Raw genomic sequence first — 24,248 nt, 5'->3', positions numbered from 1 at the left:
TAAAGGGTTGGCGTAATGTCTGGTTTGAAGGTGACTGTATGGAATTGGACAGGATTGTTAATTAAGTGGTACTTCAACATGCTCAGATTGGCAATATTATTCATGATATCAGACATTGGATGTCTCTCTTAACGGAATGTTCTTTGAGCTCAATTAATCGGGAAAGAAATACGGCAGCGGATGCACTTTCCAGACGTATCCTAGATGAGCATGAAGATGTTATTAGCTTTTTATCTCCTCCTTGGTTGTTACAATATTTGTATTGGCCATATACTATTTAAATTCAATGAAATGTTGTTCTAAAAAAAATATTAATATTCATTCTAATTAAGGAAATTGCAAGTGGTCTGGTTGCTCGGTCTTACAACAAATGTGTCTTTGTTCACAGGTTCATGTAATTTAAAAAAAAAAAAAACTACGTTGTTTGGACTTAGGGAGATTTAGAGAAAATATCTATTTTAGATATTTCATAAGTCACTTGGGTTCCATTTATTTTTGTCCACCCCTACTTCCAAGGGATCCAGAATCGAAGCTCCACCGACGATTCTGAAGAGAGGAACGATCGAATCGACTTGGTTGCGTTTAATGGCGACGAGGTTTCTTCATCTTCATCGACATCGTATGGAGAAAGTTGATTCGGGAACCACCTTTTACTTTAGCCGCCTTTTGAGCCTCTCTCTCTCTCTCTCTGGTTTCGTGCTTTCCGCGATTACCGAGCGATTCTGAGAAACAGTCTCCACTTCAACGAAGCTCTGGATCTCTTCACTCGCATGCTCGAGTCCCATCCCCTTCCATCCACCGTCGATTTCACCAAGCTACTAACCGCTATTTCCAACTCCAAGAGATTTGATCTCGTCATCGCTCTCTGCAACCACCTGGAGACGTTAGGGATTCCGCACGATCTCTACACTTGCAATCTCGTCATGAACTGCCTCTCCCGATCCTCTCGGCCTCATCTCGCTTCGTCTTTTCTCGGGAGGATGATGAAACTCGGATTTAGCCCCGACATCATCACGTTCACATCTCTCGTCAGTGGATTCAGGAACAGACCCGAAGACGCCATGTATATCGTTAATCAGATGGGAATCGAACCCGGCGTTGTGATGTACACCACGCTCATCGAGTCTCTTTGCAGAAACGGACTTGTGGATAACGCGATGGACATGTTAAACCGGATGGAGAACGATGGGGTTAGACCTGATGCCGTCACCTACACATCTCTCGTGAACGGTCTTTGTAACTCCAGCAGGTTGAGTGATGCTGTTAGGTTACTCAACGATGTTGATATGATGAGGAGGAGAATCAACCCTGATGTAATCGCTTTCAATGCGTTGATCGATGGGTTTGTGAAAGAAAGGAAGCTTCTGGAGGCTAGAGAGCTGTACAGCGAGATGATTCGTATCTCTGTAGCTCCTCATGTTTTCATGGTCTCTCGTGGGGTGTCTCCCAGTATTAGGACCTACAACGTTTTGTTACATGGACTATGTTTGAACGGGAAGCTGGATAAAGCGTTGTTGATATTTGAGGATATACAAAAGAGAGCGATTGATGTTAATATTATTACGTATACAATCATCATTCAAGGGATGTGCAGAGCTGGTAAACTCAAAGACGCTGTTGATTTGTTTTGTAGCCTCCCGTCCAAAGGGATGAAGCCTAACGTTGTAACATACAGTACAATGATATCAGCGTTGTTTAGGGAAGGTTTTAAGCTTGAAGCTCATGTGTTGTTCAGAAAAATGAAAGAAGATGGGTTTTACAAATATAGGTGAATAGTCACAGGTGAATTGATCATAGTATTGAGGAGTGTCTTCTGATGATTGCTTCTTCTACTCACATAAAAATGATGGCGCAGTTACAGTTTCTAACTAACTATGATGCATCTTTCATAAGCACATGTTGGCTATATGTGTGTAGGGTGATGATACACAGCCTGAGTTAATTCCTGATAATGTCACATTTGTATCTTTGATTCTGGTTCCAAGGAGATGCCTCAGATAGGCTAATACACGTAACTAATTAGTGAAGCAGCGAGGATTTGATGAAGCTGTGAGATTGTTTATACATCCGGTGAGAGAGGAATAGTGTACGTAGTTTAGGTAAGTGCATACATATATCAATATATGGATTGATTTCTCTCATATGTATTCTTTTGTAACCTTGTAATTCAAGAAGTCTCTCTCAAAACAAATATATCTTCTCTTATTGCTTTGTCGGGAAAAATGAGAAAACAAAGAATAAAATCTTTTAAAATAATATGTTTTGAAGATTCGAGTGCAGGAAAAACATTCGTAAGAAACGAGAGAAAAGCAGAGAAAGAAAAGCAGAGAGAAAAGCATATCTAGTCTGGGTCCGGCGAGCGGCCGGCGCGTGAGCGTGCGTGCCGTCACCGGAGCCCCTTGAGCAACCGCAAAAGCTTTGGTTCCCAGCTTTCTTCACGTCTCCTCTCCCTCCGCCTTGCCTGAGCTCTGGATCAGTCACCGGAAGCGGCTCTGACTTTGGAGTAATGGTGCGGTCGTGTTGAGGATCGACGAGGGGAAGCTTTTTGGTTTTTATTTAGTTAGTGTCTTGCTCCGAGAGACGGAGGCTCGTACAGTTTCGTCGAGGTCGGCTTTTGTTCCCGGGAGGTGGAGGCTTCGTCAGCTACACCATCGTCGGTTTAGTCACCGGAGGGCAAAGGCTTCTTCAGTCTTGCGCTGCCGGTTTTAGCGGATCCGGTTCTTTGGATCTTTTCGGATATTTTTAGTGGCTTGTAAGTGGTTCTTCGGTTCTCGACTTCTTGCGCTTGAGGTGTGTCGACTTGTTTAGGCGGATGAGCTCTCGATTGGATCGATGAGGCTCTCTGGAACGAAGATGAAGCGAAGAAGAAAAAGGTTGGTCCCGTCGGAGGCTTGTCGGTATCCTGAGCTCAGACGGAACGAGAGGTGTGGGAAGGAAGCTCCAGTGGCGGTTTCAGGCGGTGTCGGTCGGGTTGAGACGAAAGCGACGTGTGGCGTACGGACAGTGCTGATCATTACACATGTCCGGTCTCCCCGACGTGTCGACTCGATGAAGCAGACCGGTTTTCTTCTGGTTTGTGTAAACCGATGTTGGTTCGGTATTGGATTGTTTTTTGGGTTCGTGTTGCTTGGGTTTGAGGGTCTTGTTCTTGAACTTGTAACTGGACTTGGCCCATCTTATATATATAAATTTCAATTTGGGGAAAAAAAAAAGATTCGAGCGCAGGACCTGATATTCCGGTCTAGGAATTTTTGATGCTCGAGTTACTTAAAAGACGACGTTATTAGGTTTGTGATACCGGATAAATCTATACGATTGGTTATCTGGTCCAACTGGTCTGGTTCTAATCTTATTATCTCAATTTATGCTAACGGTTTGGTCGGTTTATCGGTTTAATAAACATAATTTGTAAGCGTTTATCCATTTGGAGATCATTAATCAAGAATCAATAGCTCTGATAATAAAATGTAACAGGAAAAATATAAAAAGGATAGTTCGCAAACTAGATATTCACCGTGAACCCAAAACGATGATTGCTAAGAAAAAATGATCAATTCCGAAGAATCTAATGTTTAGTAAACCGATAAACCAACCAACCGGTTAGAATAAATTGAGATAATAAGATTAGAACCAGACCAGTTGGACCAGATAACCAAATCGTATAGATTTATCCTTTTATCAGTTTGAACGTAATCTATCGTAATAAAGCTTTTCTATCGGCGTCAAAAGTCGTTACCGCCGACTTGCGTCGTTCTTCGTCTTCGATGGCGCTGAAATTTCATCAACAGATCATATCAGACCTTCTCGAAGACTCCAACGGCGGACTAGTAATCCTCTCTTCCGGCCTCTCCCTCTCTAAGCTAATCGCTTCTCTCCTCATCCTCCACTCCCCGCCACAAGGAACCTTACTCCTCCTCCTCTCCCCCGCCTCCCAATCCCTCAAATCAAGAATCCTCCACCAAATCTCCTCCCTCGATTCCCCTCCCCCGACGGAGATCACCTCCGACCTCCCGGCGAACCACCGCCACTCCCTCTACTCCTCCGGCAACCCTTTCTTCATCACGCCGCGGATCCTAATCGTCGATCTCCTCACCCAGCGCATCCCACTCTCCTCCCTCGCCGGAATCTTCGTCCTCAACGCTCACTCCCTCTCCGAGACCTCCACCGAGGCCTTCATCGTCCGGATCGTCAAATCCCTAAACGCCTCCGCCTACGTCCGCGCCTTCTCCGATAGACCGCAGGCCATGGTCTCCGGCTTCGCCAAGACGGAGCGGACCATGCGCGCTCTCTTCCTCCGCCGGCTCCACCTGTGGCCCAGGTTTCAGCTGGACGTCTCCCAGGAGCTCGAGAGGGAGCCGCCTGAGGTTGTTGATATAAGAGTATCCATGTCGAATCACATGGTGGGGATACAGAAAGCTATCGTTGAAGTGATGGACGCGTGTCTCAAGGAGATGAGGAAGACGAATAAGGTGGATGTGGATGATTTGACTGTGGAGAGTGGTTTGTTCAAGTCATTTGATGAGATTGTGAGGAGGCAGCTTGATCCCATTTGGCATACTCTTGGGAAGAGAACCAAGCAGCTTGTTTCTGATTTGAAGACTTTGAGGAAGTTGCTTGATTATCTTGTTAGGTAATTTCGAAACGGATGGATCGTAGCTTCAATTTTTGGGTGTTCTGCAGTTTCTAACTGCCTTTTTTTGTTGTAGGTATGATGCTGTGAGTTTTCTCAAGTTTTTGGATACGCTCAGGGTGGCGGAGAGCTATCGATCTGTTTGGTTGTTTGCAGAGTCGAGTTATAAAATATTTGATTTTGCTAAGAAACGAGTGTACCGGCTTATCAAGGCAAGTGAGGTTAAGTCGAAAGAACATGTTAAGAATACAAGTGGTAAAAAGAGAAAGTTAAAGGGTGATAGTGCCTCTGTAGATGCAGGTAAATGATAAATTGGTGACACTCTCTCATGTTGTTTGTAGTTTTATAATTATTTTGCTAATAATGAATTGACATTAATCAGTTGGTGGTGCAACGGCTAAGAATGGGGATTCTGGAGTTGTTATTGAAGAAGTTCTGGAAGAGGCACCCAAATGGAAAGTCTTACGTGTGAGTGTCTGAGTGAGTTTCAGTTTTGGTGCCGTTTCTCTGTTAGTATTGATTTGATGGTGGAATTTGGTTCAGCTAGTGACAGTATTTTTTCCTTTGATTTGGCTGCCACGCTACTTAATGGTGTGTCCATGATTGATACAGGAGATTTTATTAGAGACACAAGAAGAAAGAGAAAAACAGACTCTCTCTGAGGAAGACAATAGTGACAACAATGGAATGGTTCTTGTGGCTTGCAAAGATGAACGTTCCTGCATGCAGCTTGAAGATTGCATCACAAACAATCCACATAAGGTTTACTCACTTAGTCAGATAACTAGAGTTTGTTTAATTTTACGTCATGCATTGACAACTGAGAAGAATACTTGTGTAGGTAATGCGAGAAGAGTGGGAAATGTACCTGCTGAGCAAAATTGAGATCCGCAATGTGCAGACACCTCAAAAGAAGAAACAAAAGACTCCCAAGGGTTTCGGGATTCTTGATGGAGTAGTTCCTGTGACTACAATACAGAGCTCGGAGGGTAGCAGTGTTTGCAGACAAGAGCATGAGGCTCTTATGGCTGCTGCATCCTCTATCCGTAAGCTTGGGAAGACGACTGCTTCTGAAAATAATAATCCAGAGGCTCAAGTTGATAAGGCTTCCAGTACCAAAGGAAAGGCTAAGAAGGAGTCATCAAATCTTCGGAGATCCATAAGAAGTTGCAGTAAGAAAAAGACGAACAGTGAACCTGAAATAGTAGTAACAGGCTCAGAAAATGAAGAAAAGGTTAGTGAAGCGAGCACATCAGACCCTCGAGAAGACAGTGATGTTCCCCCAAACGGTGCTAAGAAGCTACCGCCTGTGCATTTTTATGCCTTAGAAAGCGATCAGCCTATACTAGATGTCTTGAAACCGTCTGTGATCATTGTCTACCACCCTGACATGAGTTTCGTCAGAGAAATTGAGGTGTACAAAGCAGAGAACCCTCTGAAAAAGCTGAAAGTTTATTTTCTTTTCTATGATGAGTCTACAGAAGTGCAGAAGTTCGAAGCAAGCATACGCCGCGAAAATGGAGCCTTTGAATCATTGATTAGGCAGAAGTCTTCTATGATGATTCCCGTTGATCAGGTTTATATCTCAAATCTCAACAAGTTAGAATGAAACAGACCAAGTAGATGAAACTCTAAACCGGGATTTACGTTGTACTCTTGTTTGCACTTTCCTGCTTTCTCCTTATCCATTGTATGCTATGACTTGGAATCAGGATGGGCTTTGCATGGGGTCGAACTCATCTACAGAGTATCCAGCTTCAAGTACTCAAAACTCATTAACCCGAAAAGCAGGTGGAAGAAAGGAAATTGAAAAAGAAACACAGGTTCATATCTCAGCACTTATCTGATCTCTAAGACTAACCCGATTTGGGAAACCTTTTACTCAAGAAATTTAGTGGCTTTTTTCTTCAACAGGTAATAGTTGATATGAGGGAGTTCATGAGTAGCCTACCAAATGTTCTTCACCAGAAAGGCATGAAGATAATACCTGTTACACTAGAGGTCGGCGACTATATCCTATCTCCTTCAATATGCGTGGAGAGAAAGAGCATTCAAGATCTCTTTCAAAGCTTCACCTCAGGTCGTTTGTTCCACCAAGTCGAAATGATGTCCCGGTATTACAGAATACCCGTTCTTCTCATCGAGTTCTCTCAAGACAAAAGCTTCTCCTTTCAGGTTACCCTCTCACATTCCATGGTCAAACGTTTAGCATTTTCTTCAATCCTTAGCATTGTTTGATCTATTCTCCATTGAGTTTGGACTGTTTATTTTTTCCCTTTTGCAGTCTGCGAATGATATATCAGATGATGTGACACCATATAACATCATATCAAAACTATCATTGCTGGTTCTGCATTTTCCTCGGTTACGGATATTATGGTCTCGAAGTCTCCATGCGACCGCTGAGATCTTCACCACCTTAAAATCAAACCAAGACGAGCCCGATGAAACCCGGGCAATAAGAGTTGGTGTGCCTTCAGAAGAGGGTATCATAGAAAATGACATCAGGTAACAACATAAAACTATCTTTTCAAAACTGCAAAGAAAAAAGAAAAAGCAGTTTTTGATTTACATTTGGTAAAATGATTAATCATGTGGACAGAGCCGAGAACTATAACACATCAGCAGTAGAGTTTCTTAGAAGGCTTCCTGGAGTTTCAGACGCTAATTACAGATCGATAATGGAGAAATGTAAGAGCTTATCTGAGCTCGCGTCTTTGCCTGTGGAGGAATTAGCAGAAGTCATGGGTGGTCAGAAAGTTGCTAAGAGTCTCAGAGAGTTTCTTGACGCCAAGTATCCAACTTTGCTTTAAAGAAAAGGTAACATTACATTAATTTTAGAAGCTCGATCACACAAAGCTGCTTAGTTATTTCTTGTTCATTTGTTGTAGACTAGAATAATATCCATTGATTATTGTTCTGTTGTAACACTTACATTATTGAGCATATTCTGATTTTAAAAGATGATTCTGATTTTAAAAGATGAAAATCTAGTGAAAAAAACATAAAATCGCTTACAATATTTAAGTCTGCTTAGAAGTAATGATGAAAAAGAGACGAACATTTTTGTTGAAGTATGGAGATACTAGTTGCTTGCTTCAAGTATTTACTGTCATTTGTATATAGAGCCCAAACATTAGTCCTTTGGATTGGGATTGAATACATTTGAAATATTATACAACGCGTCATCATTATATAAATACACCAAAAGAAAAAGAAGTCAAAATTCAAAACTCATTTTTCTTTCACTCAAACAACAAAATTTATACTATATATAAATATGAAACAAAATCAGGAAAAGTAAATTTATATATTGAAAAGGAAAGAAATTTGTACAATGTTCTTATGGTCGTGAGAATATGGGTTTCTAACTCCTCTTGGCATTCTTAAGATTACGTACAGTCATGACAAGTCGTTGTCTCTCACCTTCAACTTCTGCAAATCTTACACTTATATCTGAATACCTCTCTTGCATCTCCTTCAACTCCATTTCCATCACTTCATTTTGCTCTTTTAGCGATGCTACTTCACTTACCAAGTCTTTAAGATCATCACTGTGGAAAAGACAATCAACAATCAGAAATGATCGGTAGTTTCTCTGGTTTGTATTTGGTTCATGAACATACCTCTTGGTCGATGACAGTACTTCTCTATTTTGCAAAGCAATAGCTGCTTCTGGACCATGCAGACATTCACCAGTCTGTTTATAAAACCAGAGTTATGTTCTACTGTTTGATTAAAGTAGTAGGAATGCAATTTTAATTATTTTAAAAGGTTAGTTCTCTTTACCTCTAGGCTATTCAGACTTAGTTTGTTGAGTTCAGTCTCCAATTTCTCGATTTGGCTATTCAATTCCTTTTCCTTTTCGATGAACATCTTTGAAGAGTCTTCTACAGCATTTTCCTTTAGTCTGATGTGTTCCTGGATCACAATTTTTTTATTTGGCATCAACATCAAAATATTCAGCAAGTAATGACTGTTCTAGTGTTAGATGCCATACCTCGAGCACTATTATTCTTTCCTTTAGATCATCACATTTCCCTCTTGCAGTTTCTACTTCTGATTCCAAAAGGGTAACGACTGCTTCTTTTTCATCTTTGATAAGCTGCAACTCCTCTGCCAAACACTCTGATCCTTTCTTCATCTCTGCAATCGTGCTTGATAGCTCAACTCTCAAGATCTCAATCTCATCCTTAAGCCTTGTGATCTCCTGTGTTAAATCTGCATTGGCATCTTCTTGTTTCCTCTTCTCGCTCTCTAGATTTCTGGATTTCTCCACAAGTCCTTCCAACATTCTCTCCATCTCGTTGAGCTTTGCTTCATGCTCTACTTTATTCGCTCGGAGTTCATCCTCAGAGTTCATGAGAAGCTCTTCTAGCTGACGCTTCTGCACGCGCAGGTCACGTGATTCTCTCATCGCTTTCTTAGTCATCTTCTCGTTTGCTGCCAAAGCAAAAGACATCTGCTCGGAGATTCTCTTGAACTCATCCTGTATTTTCCCGGCTACACTAGCGTTCTTCCACCTCGACTTCCTCAAGGCCTCTTCCGCTTCGATAGCTCTCTTCTCTTGCTCCACTTTAGCACGTGTGACAGCTTCAATATCTGCTTCAAAGATCTGAGCCTGTTTCTCCACCTCTTCTTCCATCTGCGTTTCAAGTTCTTCAATGCGGCACAGAGACTTTGACAAATCCTCCGACTGCTTCTTCAGCTTATCTTCTAGCCTCTCTATTTGACTCTCTAGCTCGTTCACGTTTACAGGAGAAGACGAACACTCATACTGCATCTTCAGCTGTTCATGCACTTGACTTTGCTCTAGCCTGTACGACATCTCGTGGTTCTCCTGCTTAAGTATCTCGTAGTCCAGAGCAAGCTGCTCCACCTGTATCTCCAAATCGTCTTTGTCTCGTTTATGGATCTCTATCTCATTGTAAAGGTCAGTGATCCTCCGCTCAAGGACGTGTGCCTCTTTCGCATCCATGTGTCCCTTCACGATCTCGTCCAACGCCTTTTGATCCTCATCTTCATCCGTCTCGCTTGTGCACGACCTTCTCCTTGGCTCTTCACCTGCTCTTTTACGTAACATTGCTTCTAGATCTTGCACGGCAAGGATCAACTCGGTGTTTGACTCTTGCGTCTTCTCCAGCTGTATCCTTAGACTGAGATTCAGATCCTTCTCGTAATCAAGCTCTTCTAGAAGAGCTTGCGGGTCTTTTCCTTCGCACTGCAACTTGTTTTTCACTTTATTACTCTCAGAATTTGCCTTGAGTGAATCTCTTTCCTGCTTCAGGCTAGTCACTTCTCTCAGTAGATCTTGACTTCTTTTGGTCTCTTTAACGATTTGTTTCCTTAGGCTCTGCAGCTCTAGTTCCGAAAAATCAGCTCGCCTTGCCAAAGCAACGAGCTCGGCTTTAAGCTTATCCACCTCATTATCTGATGTAGTAGTCCGTGTTGTGTCTCTAGGTGGAATGGTATCGTTAGAACTATTCGTGGAGTCGTCGGTGCTGATTCCTTGATCAGAGCTGCCTGACCACTCGGATTCTGATAGATGAGGCTCTTCTTGATACACGTTTGTAACCGAATGGTGATGATGCATAGTTGGTTGGTTTTGGTGAATGAGATCTCCTCTGCTTCCGAGTTCTCCCAGTGTGTCCACTTCGGAGACACTGTCAAAGCTTGAGAGCGTACTGTCTGATTCGATGGATGCTCGACGTCTTAGTTCAGCAATCCGGGAAGATTTACCTAATGGTCCTTCCTATAAAGACAAATTCTATAAAATTAATGATGCACCAACGACTTGATTTGGATCGTGGCTGGAAGGAACTAGGAAGAAGATAAAGTTAGTACCTCCTGTGAATCACTTTTGTGGCTTTCAATGCTCCTTGAGCTTTTCACCAAGCTATCATTTTCTTTCACCACTCTGCAGAAAATGAACAAAGAAAAATATGAACACTCTGAAAAGACCAAAAAAGAGTTGAGGGTGGAGTTTATTGTACCTTTGCAGATCCACATTTTCTAGCTGCCTTTGTATTGATACCTAATAATGAAGAAAAAAAAAGACACAAGTTCGAAGCTTAGTATCACAGATCAAAAAGAAAAATATATTTTTCAAAAGACAAAGAAGCAAGAATCTTGTGAATTTTTGTTTTGAAATGCAAACACTCTAGTGTCTCTCATGACAAACATTAATGCAAGAAAGAGAGAGAGAGCTAACGTGTAACAATGCTTTTGAAATTGAATTGGGGAGAGGAAAAGAAACGTTGCAAGTTTTAATTGCATCAATGTAATCAGAAAAATCAATGGAAGTCTCTCCCACCAAACCAGACTTTGTAGATCCCTGCCAACAACAACAAAAGAGAAGCTAAAATAAGACTCTTGTGTTACAAAAAAAAAAAATAATAAGACTCTCTTAAAAGAAATGAAAAAAAAAAAAAAATCAGTTTCCACTTAATGAATAACAAAGTACTGTCCTCTCAAGTCTCACCGTGGTTGAAAGAATAAGATGATAGATTCTCTGATTAAATTTCCCTGTCTTGACATCTTGAACAAACTTAACCGTCTCGTAAACCGGAGACTCCCAACGGCAGTAACCGTCGAGCACCATCGCTTTCTCTGTCTTTCCCGTCGGTTTCCCAACATCTCCGGGAACAAGAGAGATCGTTAATCCTTCTCCCTTCAACTCACTCACCTGACAACAAACAACAAATCAAAGAAAAGTAAAAAAAAAAAAAATCCACTGTTCATACTTTGGTCAAATCAGATGTCAGATTCACTTTTCAAAAAATTCATTTTTCCCAGACAATTTATGTTTTGTGGAGAGAAAAAGAAAAAAAAACAAAAAAGAACACCGAGAGGAACCTGAGTGGCATGAAACTGAAGCTTGAAGACGATTTTGATGATCTTGTTCTTCTCGCTCCTCCATCTCCCTGACTTAAACATCTTCTTCTCAATATTCTCGATCGCCGTGATCCTTCCTTACCGGAGCTCAGTCAAGGCATTCTCGCTGATGAGTCAGAAGAAAGAAGAAACAGCGAGTTTCCAGTCCAATGCAGAGAGAGCAAAGAGGATCTGCTGCCAGACGAGAGCGAGTTTTGCTCCACCTGTGGGATTTGTTTTTTTTATAAATGGGACAAAGATAATGGAAAATAGTGGATCTACTCCTCCTTTTTATTTTACTTTATTATTACTATACTAAACACTTATTAGCTTAACAGTTAACGTCAATTGCTTGATTAATTTTAGGATTTATTGAAAAACATTGGCTCAGGGTTACCTACCGATTCTGTTTTTTTCTAGCACACTATATTAATAGGTTTTGTAGATTTTTTTAATGTGTTTGAAAAAACCTTTCAAAAAAAAATTCTTTCAAAAAACAAGAAAAATAATCAGAAATTACTAGTGTATTATTTATTCAACTTGTATAATATTTGTAGTTCATTTTCCTTTAACTTGATTTCCCTTTTATGTCAGTATTTGACCATTTTCTCTCTTAATATTTCAGCCATTGTCATTACAAGATCATAGTTTTCTAATTATACCAGTCAAGCTTTTGTTTCCCAAGTAAGTATTTATTTTAATGTATAAAATATTGTACCGACAGATTTGGGAAAAAAAGAAAGAGATTTTTTTATATTATCGATTAAAATAATTACTCTTACACTCTACTGAAACGGTCGGAACCACAATTCTTTTTCCCATTAGTGGTGGAAATTAGTTTATTAATCTAAAATGATATTTTATTTTTTCTAAAGCTGCATGTATTGGGTGGAGGGAACAGTGACTAATAAGCAATGTAATGACGTGTTTACCCATCATTGACTAGGTGAGTATCTATTTTGTAAGTTGTGTTTGTAGGGGTGATACAGTCAGATTCTTAAATATATGCATGCGGCGTTTGTCCCGGTGATGGTAAACAATAAAATAGGCAACGGTTATCTTTTCTAAAAAAAAAGAAATAGTCAACTTTTCTAGGGGTCAACTTTATTAATGTATATCTCAGTACAATTATTAAGTTTTACTTGATCATCATTTTAAAAACGTTTTGATTAATCAGTATTTAATTTTTATATTTATTACCTTAGGTTTTATTACAAGAATGGGTTATAGACTTTATAGTCGGTAGTCACATTTAAAACCATCATTTTACATGGAACATGCGAATTTTCATAAGCTGTGTGACATGAAGACATTATAGTTATTATTTTGTCTTTCCCTGTACATTCCAATACTTGTGGGGTATATAAGCAGCTGTATTTTTCTTGTCAGCTAACACAACAACTAATTCAAAATAACAACAATTACTGAAAAGAACAAACAAATAAACCGGGCTTCGTAGCCTGGTGGTAATGGAACCTCGGCTGAGGTGCCCGCCACCCAGCTTCGAAACCCGGCCACAGCGATTTAACATCCTTACTGCTGGGGCGCTGGACCCCTTCGGGGGATATTTGGGAAAGTGGCTGCCCAGACACCAGAGATATCAAAAAAAAAAAAAAAAAAAAAAGAACAAACAAATAAAAAGATGATTTTTAATGCAATTCAGAGATGGACATCTCCAGGAAGTACGAACCTTATCAGATTTCACCGTGGGTGTTTTGGAGGTTGGTCTACCTCGAAGACGTTCTAGCATTCTAGTAGGATAGTTTTTTTTCTGTCAACTAGTAGAATAGTTTATACGTAATATAAGTCACTAACCGAAAGGACGTGGGTTCAATTCCCACTGTCAACCTCTGCCTTTGTTACTGGTTCAATCATCAAAGTTTGGAATACAAGGCTTTACAAGACCAGCAATAGATTAGGTTCTTGAAGATTTAGAGATCTTTTCTTAACCGGTGGTGGTGGCCTAGTGGCGCTTAAAGAAATTAAAAATCTAATACGGCGAATCCGGGTTCAAACCGCACCGGTCACACGGATATGGGCTATTACTTTCAGCTCATTTGAATGTCCAGAATAGAGTTTATCCGTAGGCTGTATCTCCATCCGGGGATTAGGTCTGTGTCTTTAATAGATCCGGATTTAACTCTTTTGATTTACAAAAAAAAATATAAGTCACTAATGCTAAATAAAATATCTCAGTGCTACTGTGCTACACCATAGTTCGTTCGCAGTACATAACTTTTTTGTAGGTTTGTAAGTTTTTTTTTTCCATCAAGTTTTTTATATTGAAAAAGGCCCAAAGCCCAACCACAATACAAACACATTAAAAGGCCCGAACACATCTGGGCCAGTTAATGATTCGAAATGGGCCTATAGCCCAAAACCCAAATACCCAAAACCCTAGCAGCTAGGGTATCCTCGTGTCTATGGCCGCCGCGCAGATCGAAGATACACGAGTCGCACGCACCATCACACCACCACCGCTTCTCGCTGACACCGGAGAAAGCAGCCCTCATTTCACCGGAACCAAACCGGATCTCCAAAGCTCACACACCAACATCACGAACCCCTTCAACCTAGGGTAACCATAGGTGGAGAGATTCAATCGCCATAGCGAAATCTCATCCGTCCTCATTTACCGCAAGCACCCAAGAGAAGGTTTCGCATGCAACACCATCCTTACCGTCGGAGAGACTCAAACTCCTCCGACTAGAACACAAACCACGGCAAAAAAACGCAGAAATAAAAGAGATAAAAGAAACTAAACCCTAAAAAGATCTAGGGACTAAACGCCGGCGACGCAAGGCTGTGGAAGTCTTCACCCTTCGGAAGCTAGAGCAGAAGGCGGCGGAACTAAAGAAGCTTCCCCGTCTCGGAAACAAAAGGCCGGCGGCGACGGAGCTGTGAGAGCCTCCGTCTCCCGGAAGAGGAACCCGATCTATAGACATCTTCACCGCCATCATTCCCGTCACCGCGTCGTTACTCCACGGAAGACCCACCACGATTGGAGGCTAACCAGAGATCGGACAAGGCGGAAGTCGGAAGAGATGGAGAGAAGACAAAAGGCTGCTGGTTTTAACTGGAAGGAAACGGACACCGGCGGTGGCACGGACGCTCGCACGCCGACCAACCGCCGGTATCAACACTCGATTTACACTCGATCTACTTTCTCTCTCCTCTCTCTCTTCTCTCTCTGCTTGTGTAATGGATATGTCTTTTCAATTTTCTCTATTCTTGTAGGTTTGTAAGTTAATATCACCTTTTTAGAATCGAAATTGTATAGTAGAAGCAATATATACTGAAAATCGAAGTTATAACAAAATAAATCATAAATGAAGTCACATAAGCAGCCCCAACCGTCAAATACCTAACTGCTCGTAAAGGTCTACCTGTTTTAATCTGACACCTACCTCTTTTTTTTTTTTGATTAAACACCTATGTTTGTTTACTCAGCATGACACCACATTTTCTCCTTTTCCTATCTGTGTGCCATAAATGTTAGATTTGTGTTAAGGTTCTACAAGGCATTAATCCAAGCAATAAACACACAAATAATATAACCAAATCTGTGAAACAAGTAAATATTATACACTTCTAAGTTTGTAACACTTCTTTGATAGTTTTCATGAGGAGATATGTAGAACTCGGCATTTTATTCGTTAAATTTGATTCGATTTCATTCGAAAAATTTGGATATATATATAGATCTTTAAAGCAAATCAAATATTAAAACAAAATATCCGTTACAAACGAAGCAAATCAAAATACTAAAAATTTTAAATTCAGATATTTGATCCACTCTGACTTTTAAACAAATAGGTTTATATCTACAATTAAATATATAATTTTAAATGTATATTTTTTATAATTATTAGTTAACATGTAGTTTTGTTAATTTTATTTACAAAATTAATTATTAAATTAAGAAAGTAAGATAAAATATTTATAAAATCTTTAATTTTTAAACATTTTCTGTTTTATAAGAAAATTGAATTAACTTTTAAAATTTTTGGAACATATAGTTTCACTAATTTTTTATCTTTACTTTCTATTTTATATTATGTAAAAAATATTTTTTGAAAACAATCTTATATTAATTTTTAGATTTACTTATATTGGACAAAATGGATGAAATATCCGTACATATTCGCAAATATCTGTAAATTTTCCGGCGATATCTTGAAACTGAATATCTATATTTTTTGAAGTAAAGTAAATAAAAAAATTAGTTATCCATAAAATACGAAACAAATCACAATACTAAACATTGTGATAGTATTTGATAGGTGTCCACTCCTATAAATATAATTTTCAATGGTAAAATATCAGTATTTGGTATATCTCTAAGACACGTTATTAATTTGTTTTATAACCGCTTAGAAATCTTATGCTAATGCTTACTACTGTATGAAATTATCCGATATTAAGTACAGTCTTAACAAAATGAACATATACAATATGCTGTTTTTTATTTGGTAAACGAAAAGGTATTTTACCAATAGAGCTGACTTGTTTTGGTTAAACAATATATATGTTGTTTTAGAATGTGCGTGTTTAATAAGACACTAGATCATAACCCGCATGATTGGACGGATCTTTATTTTTATGATATATATAAACATTTCAAAAATTACAATCTAATGGTTCCAGTTTTTACTAATTAAGTAAAATATTTAATCACTATATTGTGTAACAGAAGCGTCGGTGAAATTTTATGAGCCGTAAAAATTTTAGTAATAGTTTTACAAAGTTATATGCCTTAAACAATTTAGTCATATTTTTGAGTTAATTCATATATTAACCTATTGCTTTTTTGTTTATTTTTTCAAAATTATTTATTTTACAGAAATTTTCTATGCACTATTATTAAATTTTATGATATATTTTGTATATATAGCAAATTAATATATACTATATAGCAAATTAATATATACTATATATTATAGTTTATGTTTTTATTTTCACCGCAAAGAAAAAACAACCATAAATTGCACAAAAAAAATATTCCAGTTCACTTTATTTTATATAAAAATAATATGTCAATTTTTAAGGAATTGGGTTAGATTATTTTATATAAAAACGAATAAAAATCTAAATTGGAATGTTAGATTTGTAGAGAATCACAGTAGATTAGTTTTTACATGTAATTATTTTTGGAAAATTGTGATTTCAAATCAATCAAGTATAACTGAGTATATTTCTTTTTCAGATCCGAAAACATCTATATTAATAAATTAAGTGCATTTATTTATTTCTCATTATAATTAATTAATTTTAATATTTTATTTTAAATGAAGTGGCAAAATCTGCAAATAAGAAAGAAATACAAAAGAAGTAATTAATTTATTATAAATTTAAAGACTAAATGTACAAATAAAAAAAAATATTTAATCTACTATCTATGTTTCTAAATATTTTCATTTAATCTACTATCCTTATTCCAAACATTTTTATTTTTTTACTTTAACTTTAATAATATAGATAGATACATAGATGTTCTCTTGAAACAATAAAATATCGATCTTGGCATTTAACTATTTAAATGAAAAATTGATATCGTATATTCCATTTATTCCATAATGTAAGATGCTTTAGTAAAGATTTGATATTCTGAAGTATAAAATGTTCTGCTATTTTAAAAATAATTTGAATTTTATTAAAAGTTGTTTAACCAGAAATATTTTACTACATTATTTTTATAATTGATTAATTTATATTAGATTTATATTATTAGTGATATTATTTTTAAGATAGTATTTTTTTTAATTTGTGTGCTTTATCCAAAATATCTTATATTATTATGGAATAATGGAATATAAGATATCAATTTAACTATGTTATTAACATCTTGATTGCACTATTTTAGCGTAATAATTAATCGTACCAATGACCAATCATATCTATATTGATTGCATTGATCACACCAACTACATCCGTTTTGAATTTTAGTAAGCACTAATCACACCAACTGCATGCAATTCTATATTTAGATTAGACATATATAATTCTACTCTTCTATAAGTATTAAGTAGGTTACATCTTAAAATTCTTAACAAATATTACTACCACCTGTCTTCTTTTTTTTTGCCAACATTTGGCACCTGTCTTTTTTGACCCAGCAGTCCATATATATTAGTTCTTCTATATTTCAAATCTGTATGTGCCAGATCAGAAGCCGAGTGACTGGCTAAGAGGCCTATGGCATTCAACCACCAACATGAGATTATGTAGTCATTTTCATTTTCATTTATTATATAATTTCTTTTCTTGTGTGCAACTATATAATCTCTATTACATCGATCATACATGTTGGATTTATAAAACAATTTATTTTATCCGGTTCGAGATCGTGGGATATGCATTTCAAAAAGGTAATCTATTCTTTATCTAACTATCACGTGATTACCAAAACAAAATTTATGGATGGACGAAAAACTATCGATTGCAAGCTTTCCCAAATAAAAAAAAAACAATACATCAAGCCTTTCAAAACTAATGGATAATGGACAGAGAACGTCTATCACGTCTAAATCACAAAAAATGTCTATAACCTCGACACAAGTACCAAATCAGTTACAAATTGCTTCAAACATATATGAAGATAATCTTCACTTTTAGTTGATGGCTGGAGAAACAAGATAAGTATAATTCAGCAAATAATTATCTTTTTCACTCCTTTCTCACTTTCAGCATGTGGGAATGAAAGTGACAGTTTCATTTGCTTTACAGAGCGCAAACCCTCTTGTGATTACGATGAATGTATATGTTACGCCATATCCCTGTTCGAAAACGCGGCCGCCTGACCGCGTAATCGTCCGCGTATACGTGATGCGTCTGCTTACCGTAGCGAGTTGATCCAATACGGTTGTCTTATACGCCGGACCGAGTTATGACAGTCGTGAGCGTATTTTAACATTACGCGCCGTTGAAAGGTGAAAATCGCGTGGTCCAGAAATCGGTTATTATGCGTTTATACATGTTCTTTATCTTTCTTTCTCGACAAAGACAAGAGAAATTGCAATTGCTTTTTCTCGAATCCAGTGAATTGAAACTAAATCCCTGTTAATCAAGCTCGACCATCTGTTGCTAACCTTTATTGAAGCAGATTCAAGAAAGAAAAACAAGCAACTACTCAAAATACGGTCGGAGTGTTATTGTCGGTGGCTTGGTTTCATCAATGTAGCCTCATGAACTTTGGTCTATGTAGCCTCAAGATGCTCTGTTCTTGACTAGGAGAAAAAGCAGAGAATCATCTAAACCCATTTGATTACATTTATCATTAAATGCAGTTGAGGTGGCTGACGGCACCACCACCGTGAGAGAAAAACAGTTTCATAGTGGTTGTTGAATAGAGAGAAGTGAGAGGAGTAGAGTTCCTTAAAACATTAAGAACAAATGTGGGCTCCGGTAAATCACCTGAATCCCTGATTCACCTCCGACAACATAGCCAAGATCTTCTTCTTATCTTATGATTTTGACTTTGACTTGCTTAAATGAGAATCCGAAAAGAAAGAAACACCTCCTTCCTTTGAAATCTGACTTTATTCATTTCCACCGTTTGAGAAACTAAAAAAAATATTAACTTTTTGATGTAAAAGCTGGATTTTAAGAGAATCTGGTTCTTTGTAATTTAAAGTCAAGGAAAAATATAAGAAACTTGTCGAAATTGATGTACTTTGAAAAATTGGGTGATAGAGAAATTGTAAAAATGAGTTTTTTTTTCCTTAGATTTCTCTTTAACACTAATAACAATAATGTGAATAATGAAATAATAACTATAATATATTATTGAATTTGGTATTTGTGATTTTTGTATATTTAAAATTAAATAATTCATTAAAAATTACGCCCCGCGTATTCCCCAATTTTTTTCCGCTTTTTTGATAAATCGCTAGGCCCGTACGTGCCGCACGCGTAGCGCCTAGCGAGTTTCCGAACAGGGCGCCATATAAATGCCACTCCTGAACAAACGGAACTATTTGACTACTACTCCAAGCGGAACTATTTGACTACTACTATCTCAGTTTTATACTAAGTATCATTTTAATATATTTTTTTTTTGTTACAAAAATTGTCATTCTAGAATTACAATACAATTTTAAATTTAATATTAATGACAAATATATTAATTTTATAAATAATATCATTTATCTCAAATACTATTGGTTGAATATACGCACTAATAAAATTTAAATACATTTTAATTATTTTTAATGTGTGTAAAAAATATCAAACTAATATTTTTTTATGAAACAGAAAAGGTATATACCACTTAGACCTGGATTAATAGAGATGATGGCAAAGCAGTAGTAGTATGTTATAGTAGTAGTAGATTACAGATAAATTATGCTCTCATTAATATAATTAATAAAATGTTTATTGAGCAGTAAATGATTTATATATAAAATTATCATACTAAATTAGTGAAAATATTTTTTTAAAAATTAATTTTTGAAAAATATAACTTTTTCAAAAAATAAAATTTTAAAATTAACTTTTGAAAAATAAACTTTTTCAAAAATATAATTTTAAAATTAATTTTTGAAAATAGAACCTTTTCAAAACTAGAATTTTAAAATTAATTTTTAAATAAATATAAAATTAATTTTTATTTTTAAAAAAGTTTGTTAAAATTTTCGTTTCAAATTTTTTTTAAAAGTAAACTTTTAATATGAAGTTTTGGATGATGTTAATCTAAATGTTTTCTTAATTGTTGATCGGGTAATATAAAATATAACTCTTATACTTATGATATTGTTCTGCCGATCAAGTTCTTGGTTGCGTGTGTTTTGCAGTTAGAGCATCTCCAAGAGCAACCTTATATTTGAGGTTTGCTGAACCTTATATTTGAGGTTTGTGGGTGACCTTCTCAAATGGTGAACCTTAAAAAAAACCTTAAAAGTTTTATATTTTTACATTGTAGTCCTTATTTTAGATAAGAATCAAAAAGAAGCATAAAACTTTTATAACAACTAAAATCATACAACAAAAATATTATAAACAATATTTATTAATAAATATAACATTCTAACAGCAAATTACATATAAATAAAAGACTTAAAATACATTATTATTCATTATTGTTATTATTTCCATAATGTTTCCATATATGGTCAATTAGCGCATTTCTAAGCGATAAATGAGCTTCTTTATTTTTTATTTGTAGATTACGAGCTAAAAATTGTTGAAACCGAATATTTTCGTTTTCCATTTCAACTTGTAGCACTGGCGCCGCTCTTGCATCTCTAATTGGTGCGTTGATGTCTCGCTCGTCTTCAATTATCATGTTATGCATTATAATGCAAGTGGTCATTATATCATGCAATACTTCTTTCTTCCAAAAACGACATGGCCCTTTGATGATAGCAAACTTGGATTGCAGAACACCAAATGCGCGTTCAACATCTTTTCGACATGCTTCTTGTCTTGTTGCAAACATTTTTTTCTTTGGACTTTGGGGATCACTTATAGTTTGAACAATAGTTGACCACTTCGGATAAATCCCATCAGCTAGATAATAACCCATATTATATTCTTGCCCTTGAATAATATAATTAGCTAGATAATAATTGTAATATTTATTTGGTTTATGTACTTTTATTTTATGCATTTTTATTCAGTTGTATTTTGTATTAAGTTGTTTGATGTAATATTGTATTGTATAATATTTGTTTAATATTATAAAATATTATGCTTTGTTTTTTATTTAAACATTTGTATATTTAGTTAAATTTATATGTATAAATTAAATTTATAAGAACATATATAAAAAATATATAAAGATACAAAACTGTATGGACTAAAATGATAAACAAGAAAGTTATCAAGATATTTTAAAAGATATACAAGTATAAGGACTAAAAAAATATGAAACCTCAAATATAAAGTTTTGTACAGTGAAACCTCGAATATAAAGTTTCACTGTACAAAACCTTATAATTTGAGGTTTTGAGGTTTCTCTTTGGAGCACACAAAACCTTATATTTGAGGTTATAAGGTTGCTCTTGGAGATGCTCTTATATTAATGACATTAAGATTTTAGAAGAAACTACCCTACTGTATTTTCTTTCCCGCCAAAAGCTTTTTGCTATAATATCATAATCTTACCAACAATTCGATCTAATGATTCGCAGTGAGAAATATATTCAGTAGAAGAAAAAGCAAAGCTGTGAAATGATTACAAGCATACCAAGTAATGCTCACATGAGAAAATGAGTTACAGAAAAGAAAAAAAAAGCAATGCTCACATGAGCGACAGCCGACAAGCCAATGTGCCCACGTGAAGCACCATTACCTCTATTTTCTGAGCCAACTCACGAAGTATGTTCAAAAAATGAAAAATGGAATTACATATGTCTTTTTATTGCTAACAAAAAAAAAGAAAGAAAGTTGTTTGTTGTGTAAGATTATTTTAAGCGTGCTATGCATACAGGCGAAGAATGGAATTACTCAGCTTAGCATAAGAATTTTTTTCCTTTTCCATGTTTTTTGCACGGTTAAAAGCAGAGTTGTGGCAATCGTCGTCAGTTTTTCATATGTATTGTTATTTTTAATGTATTATTTCATATGATCTGCAAAGATCTCTAAGTACAAATCATTGGCTTTGTGAACTTTAATATTAGGCCAATACTATGGCTAATATTAAGCACATCTATAGGATGCTAGAAATTTCACAAAACAATTAACATAAAACATTGTTAGACTAAATTTTAATAAATCCATTTGACTGAATAAATTTTTAACTAAGCATAACTGAATGGAATCGGAAATGGATACGTGGAAATGTGGAAATGAAATGTTTCGAAAGTGAAAATGTGATTTTTTTTAAGGAATAAACACGTTTTGGAAACATTTATTATATTGTTTTTTTCTATCTAGCCTATCTAAGAATATAAATCAACAAATAAAAAATTATGTTAAGTATACGAAAATAAAATACATAATAGTTAAACATCAAAATCATATTAAAATTTCTAAGTAGCAGATATCCAAAACTTAAATATTATGTAGATTAACTCAAAATAAAAGTATACGTTACAAAATTTGTTTTAAAAAAATTTCTTCACTTATCCAAAAAAGAATCACAAGTTTTTAAAGAGGACATGCAGGTTTTCATTGAGTTTCCAAAATGAAATTTTCAAAAAAAACAGAGTTGTAATAAGTTTCCACGAATTTACCAAAGATTCAGATTCCGAAACATTTCAATCTGAAACATGAAATGCAGCCTCTTCCAAATTTCCATGCAACCTGGCATAACAGAAAAGATTTTTAAGCCCTTTAAATTTATAACAGTCAGAGAAAAAAGCTCACATCGAAAAAGATATCTAGTATATGTATGATTTTTTTTGTGATACAGTTTCTGTAGATTATGGAACTTAATCTTATTAGTGTGTAGGGATTACAATATATATTACACAAGTATCATCACTAACTAGGGTTATATCATTTACACAATAGTCATTTCCATATATATAACTTGTATCCTCTATATCCTCCCTCAAGATGGAGGTACTCTTGTGACTCCAATCTTGGACGTAGCTGATATGAATTGCTGTCTTGACAGAGGCTTGGTGAGAGCATCCGCAAGCTGGTCCTTGGTAGAGATGTGGGCAACTCGAACAATGCCAAGCTGAATGAGATGGCGAATGAAGTGATAATCTATGGCAATGTGCTTCATTCTCGAGTGGAACACAGGATTAGCACAGAGATATGTGGCTCCAACATTATCACAGTAAATCACAGGAACAATTGGAACCTTAACACCCATTTCCTGAAGTAAGGAGCAGATCCATCGCACCTCAGATGCTGTATTCGCTACTGCCCTGTACTCTGCTTCCGTGGAAGATCTTGCGACTCCATTCTGTTTCTTAGAGGACCAGGAAATTGGTGTCGAGCCAAGGTAGATCACATAGGCGTTAGTTGAGACGTAGTCGTCACTGTCTCCGGCCCAATCCGCATCAGTATAGGCATGAAGAGTGAGGGGTGATCCCTTCTTCATGTAGACGCCATAATCTGGAGTCCCTGCCAGATACCGCAAAACTCTCTTAGCTGCTTGCCAGTGACACTCAGTTGGTTGATGCATGAACTGCGAGAGCCTGTTTACGGCGAAAGAAATATCAGGTCTTGTGAATGACAGATACTGCAGGCTGCCCACAATAGATCGATACTGTGCAGCATCGGACAATAGTGGACCATCTTTCAATGTGAGCTTTGGTGTTGTTGCCATCGGAGTAGAGACCACCTTAGCATCCAACATGTTTGTGCGAGCAAGTAAGTCAAGTATATACCGTCGTTGCATCATGTGAAGACCCTGTGGTGTCCTTGTCACTTCAACTCCCAAGAAGTAATGCAAGTCAACAGGATCTTTGATGGAGAAACGTTGCGCAAGCGACTGCAGAACAGAAGCTACATGTTGAGAATCACTTCCAGTGACAATAATGTCATCAACATACACAAGGATGTATGTGAATTGTGTTCCTGCAATACGAATGAAGAGAGAAGTATCTGACAAGGAGTTATGGAAGCCAATGTCGAGTAAGTGATGCTTGAGAGCTGTGTACCAAGCTCTTGGAGCTTGTTTGAGACCGTAAATTGGTTTCTTCAATCTACAAACATGCTGCGGTTTATCCTCATCAACAAAACCTGGAGGTTGTGTCATGTATACTTCTTCTTGGAGCTCACCTTGCAAGAAGGCGTTGTTCACATCTAACTGTTTAAGCGGCCAACCTTTGTTCACCGCAAGGTCAAG

At 36.7% G+C, this 24,248-nt stretch overlaps 3 protein-coding genes and 1 long non-coding RNA gene across 4 annotated transcripts; 3 read left to right on the top strand and 1 right to left on the bottom strand.

Moving 5' to 3' along the window:
* Positions 1 to 456: 456 nt before the first annotated feature.
* On the top strand, positions 457 to 2,166 carry LOC108849873 (pentatricopeptide repeat-containing protein At5g41170, mitochondrial). Its single transcript, XM_018623487.2, is given in 2 exon segments — positions 457 to 672; positions 675 to 2,166. Coding segments are annotated over 2 exon segments (1,185 nt in total). The 5' UTR covers positions 457 to 585; the 3' UTR covers positions 1,773 to 2,166.
* A 1,515-nt stretch (positions 2,167 to 3,681) lies between these two features.
* Positions 3,682 to 7,603, top strand: LOC108854209 (DNA repair endonuclease UVH1). Its single transcript, XM_018627718.2, has 9 exons — positions 3,682 to 4,630; positions 4,707 to 4,930; positions 5,013 to 5,098; positions 5,243 to 5,392; positions 5,472 to 6,206; positions 6,343 to 6,453; positions 6,545 to 6,805; positions 6,915 to 7,138; positions 7,233 to 7,603. The coding sequence occupies exons 1-9, from the start codon at positions 3,765 to 3,767 to the stop codon at positions 7,441 to 7,443; spliced, it is 2,868 nt and encodes a 955-aa protein (XP_018483220.2). The 5' UTR covers positions 3,682 to 3,764; the 3' UTR covers positions 7,444 to 7,603.
* Positions 7,604 to 7,766: 163 nt separating this feature from the next.
* Positions 7,767 to 11,721, bottom strand: LOC108854210 (uncharacterized). Its single transcript, XM_018627719.2, has 9 exons — positions 11,486 to 11,721; positions 11,112 to 11,315; positions 10,842 to 10,964; positions 10,624 to 10,664; positions 10,475 to 10,547; positions 8,631 to 10,382; positions 8,420 to 8,551; positions 8,257 to 8,330; positions 7,767 to 8,184 (listed from the first exon to the last, which is right to left on the bottom strand). Exons 1-9 carry the CDS (start codon positions 11,564 to 11,566, stop codon positions 7,998 to 8,000), a joined length of 2,667 nt encoding a protein of 888 aa, XP_018483221.1. The 5' UTR covers positions 11,567 to 11,721; the 3' UTR covers positions 7,767 to 7,997.
* A 172-nt stretch (positions 11,722 to 11,893) lies between these two features.
* On the top strand, positions 11,894 to 12,714 carry LOC130511828 (uncharacterized). Its single transcript, XR_008945345.1, has 2 exons — positions 11,894 to 12,187; positions 12,379 to 12,714. It is a non-coding gene; the product is annotated as an uncharacterized LOC130511828 (long non-coding RNA).
* Positions 12,715 to 24,248: the final 11,534 nt, after the last annotated feature.

The sequence above is a fragment of the Raphanus sativus genome, chromosome 4 (genome assembly GCF_000801105.2).
Source record: "Raphanus sativus cultivar WK10039 chromosome 4, ASM80110v3, whole genome shotgun sequence".
Classification (NCBI taxonomy): Eukaryota; Viridiplantae; Streptophyta; class Magnoliopsida; order Brassicales; family Brassicaceae; genus Raphanus; species Raphanus sativus.
Note: the sequence above shows the minus strand (reverse complement) of the source record. Positions and strands in the feature narration are given on the sequence as shown.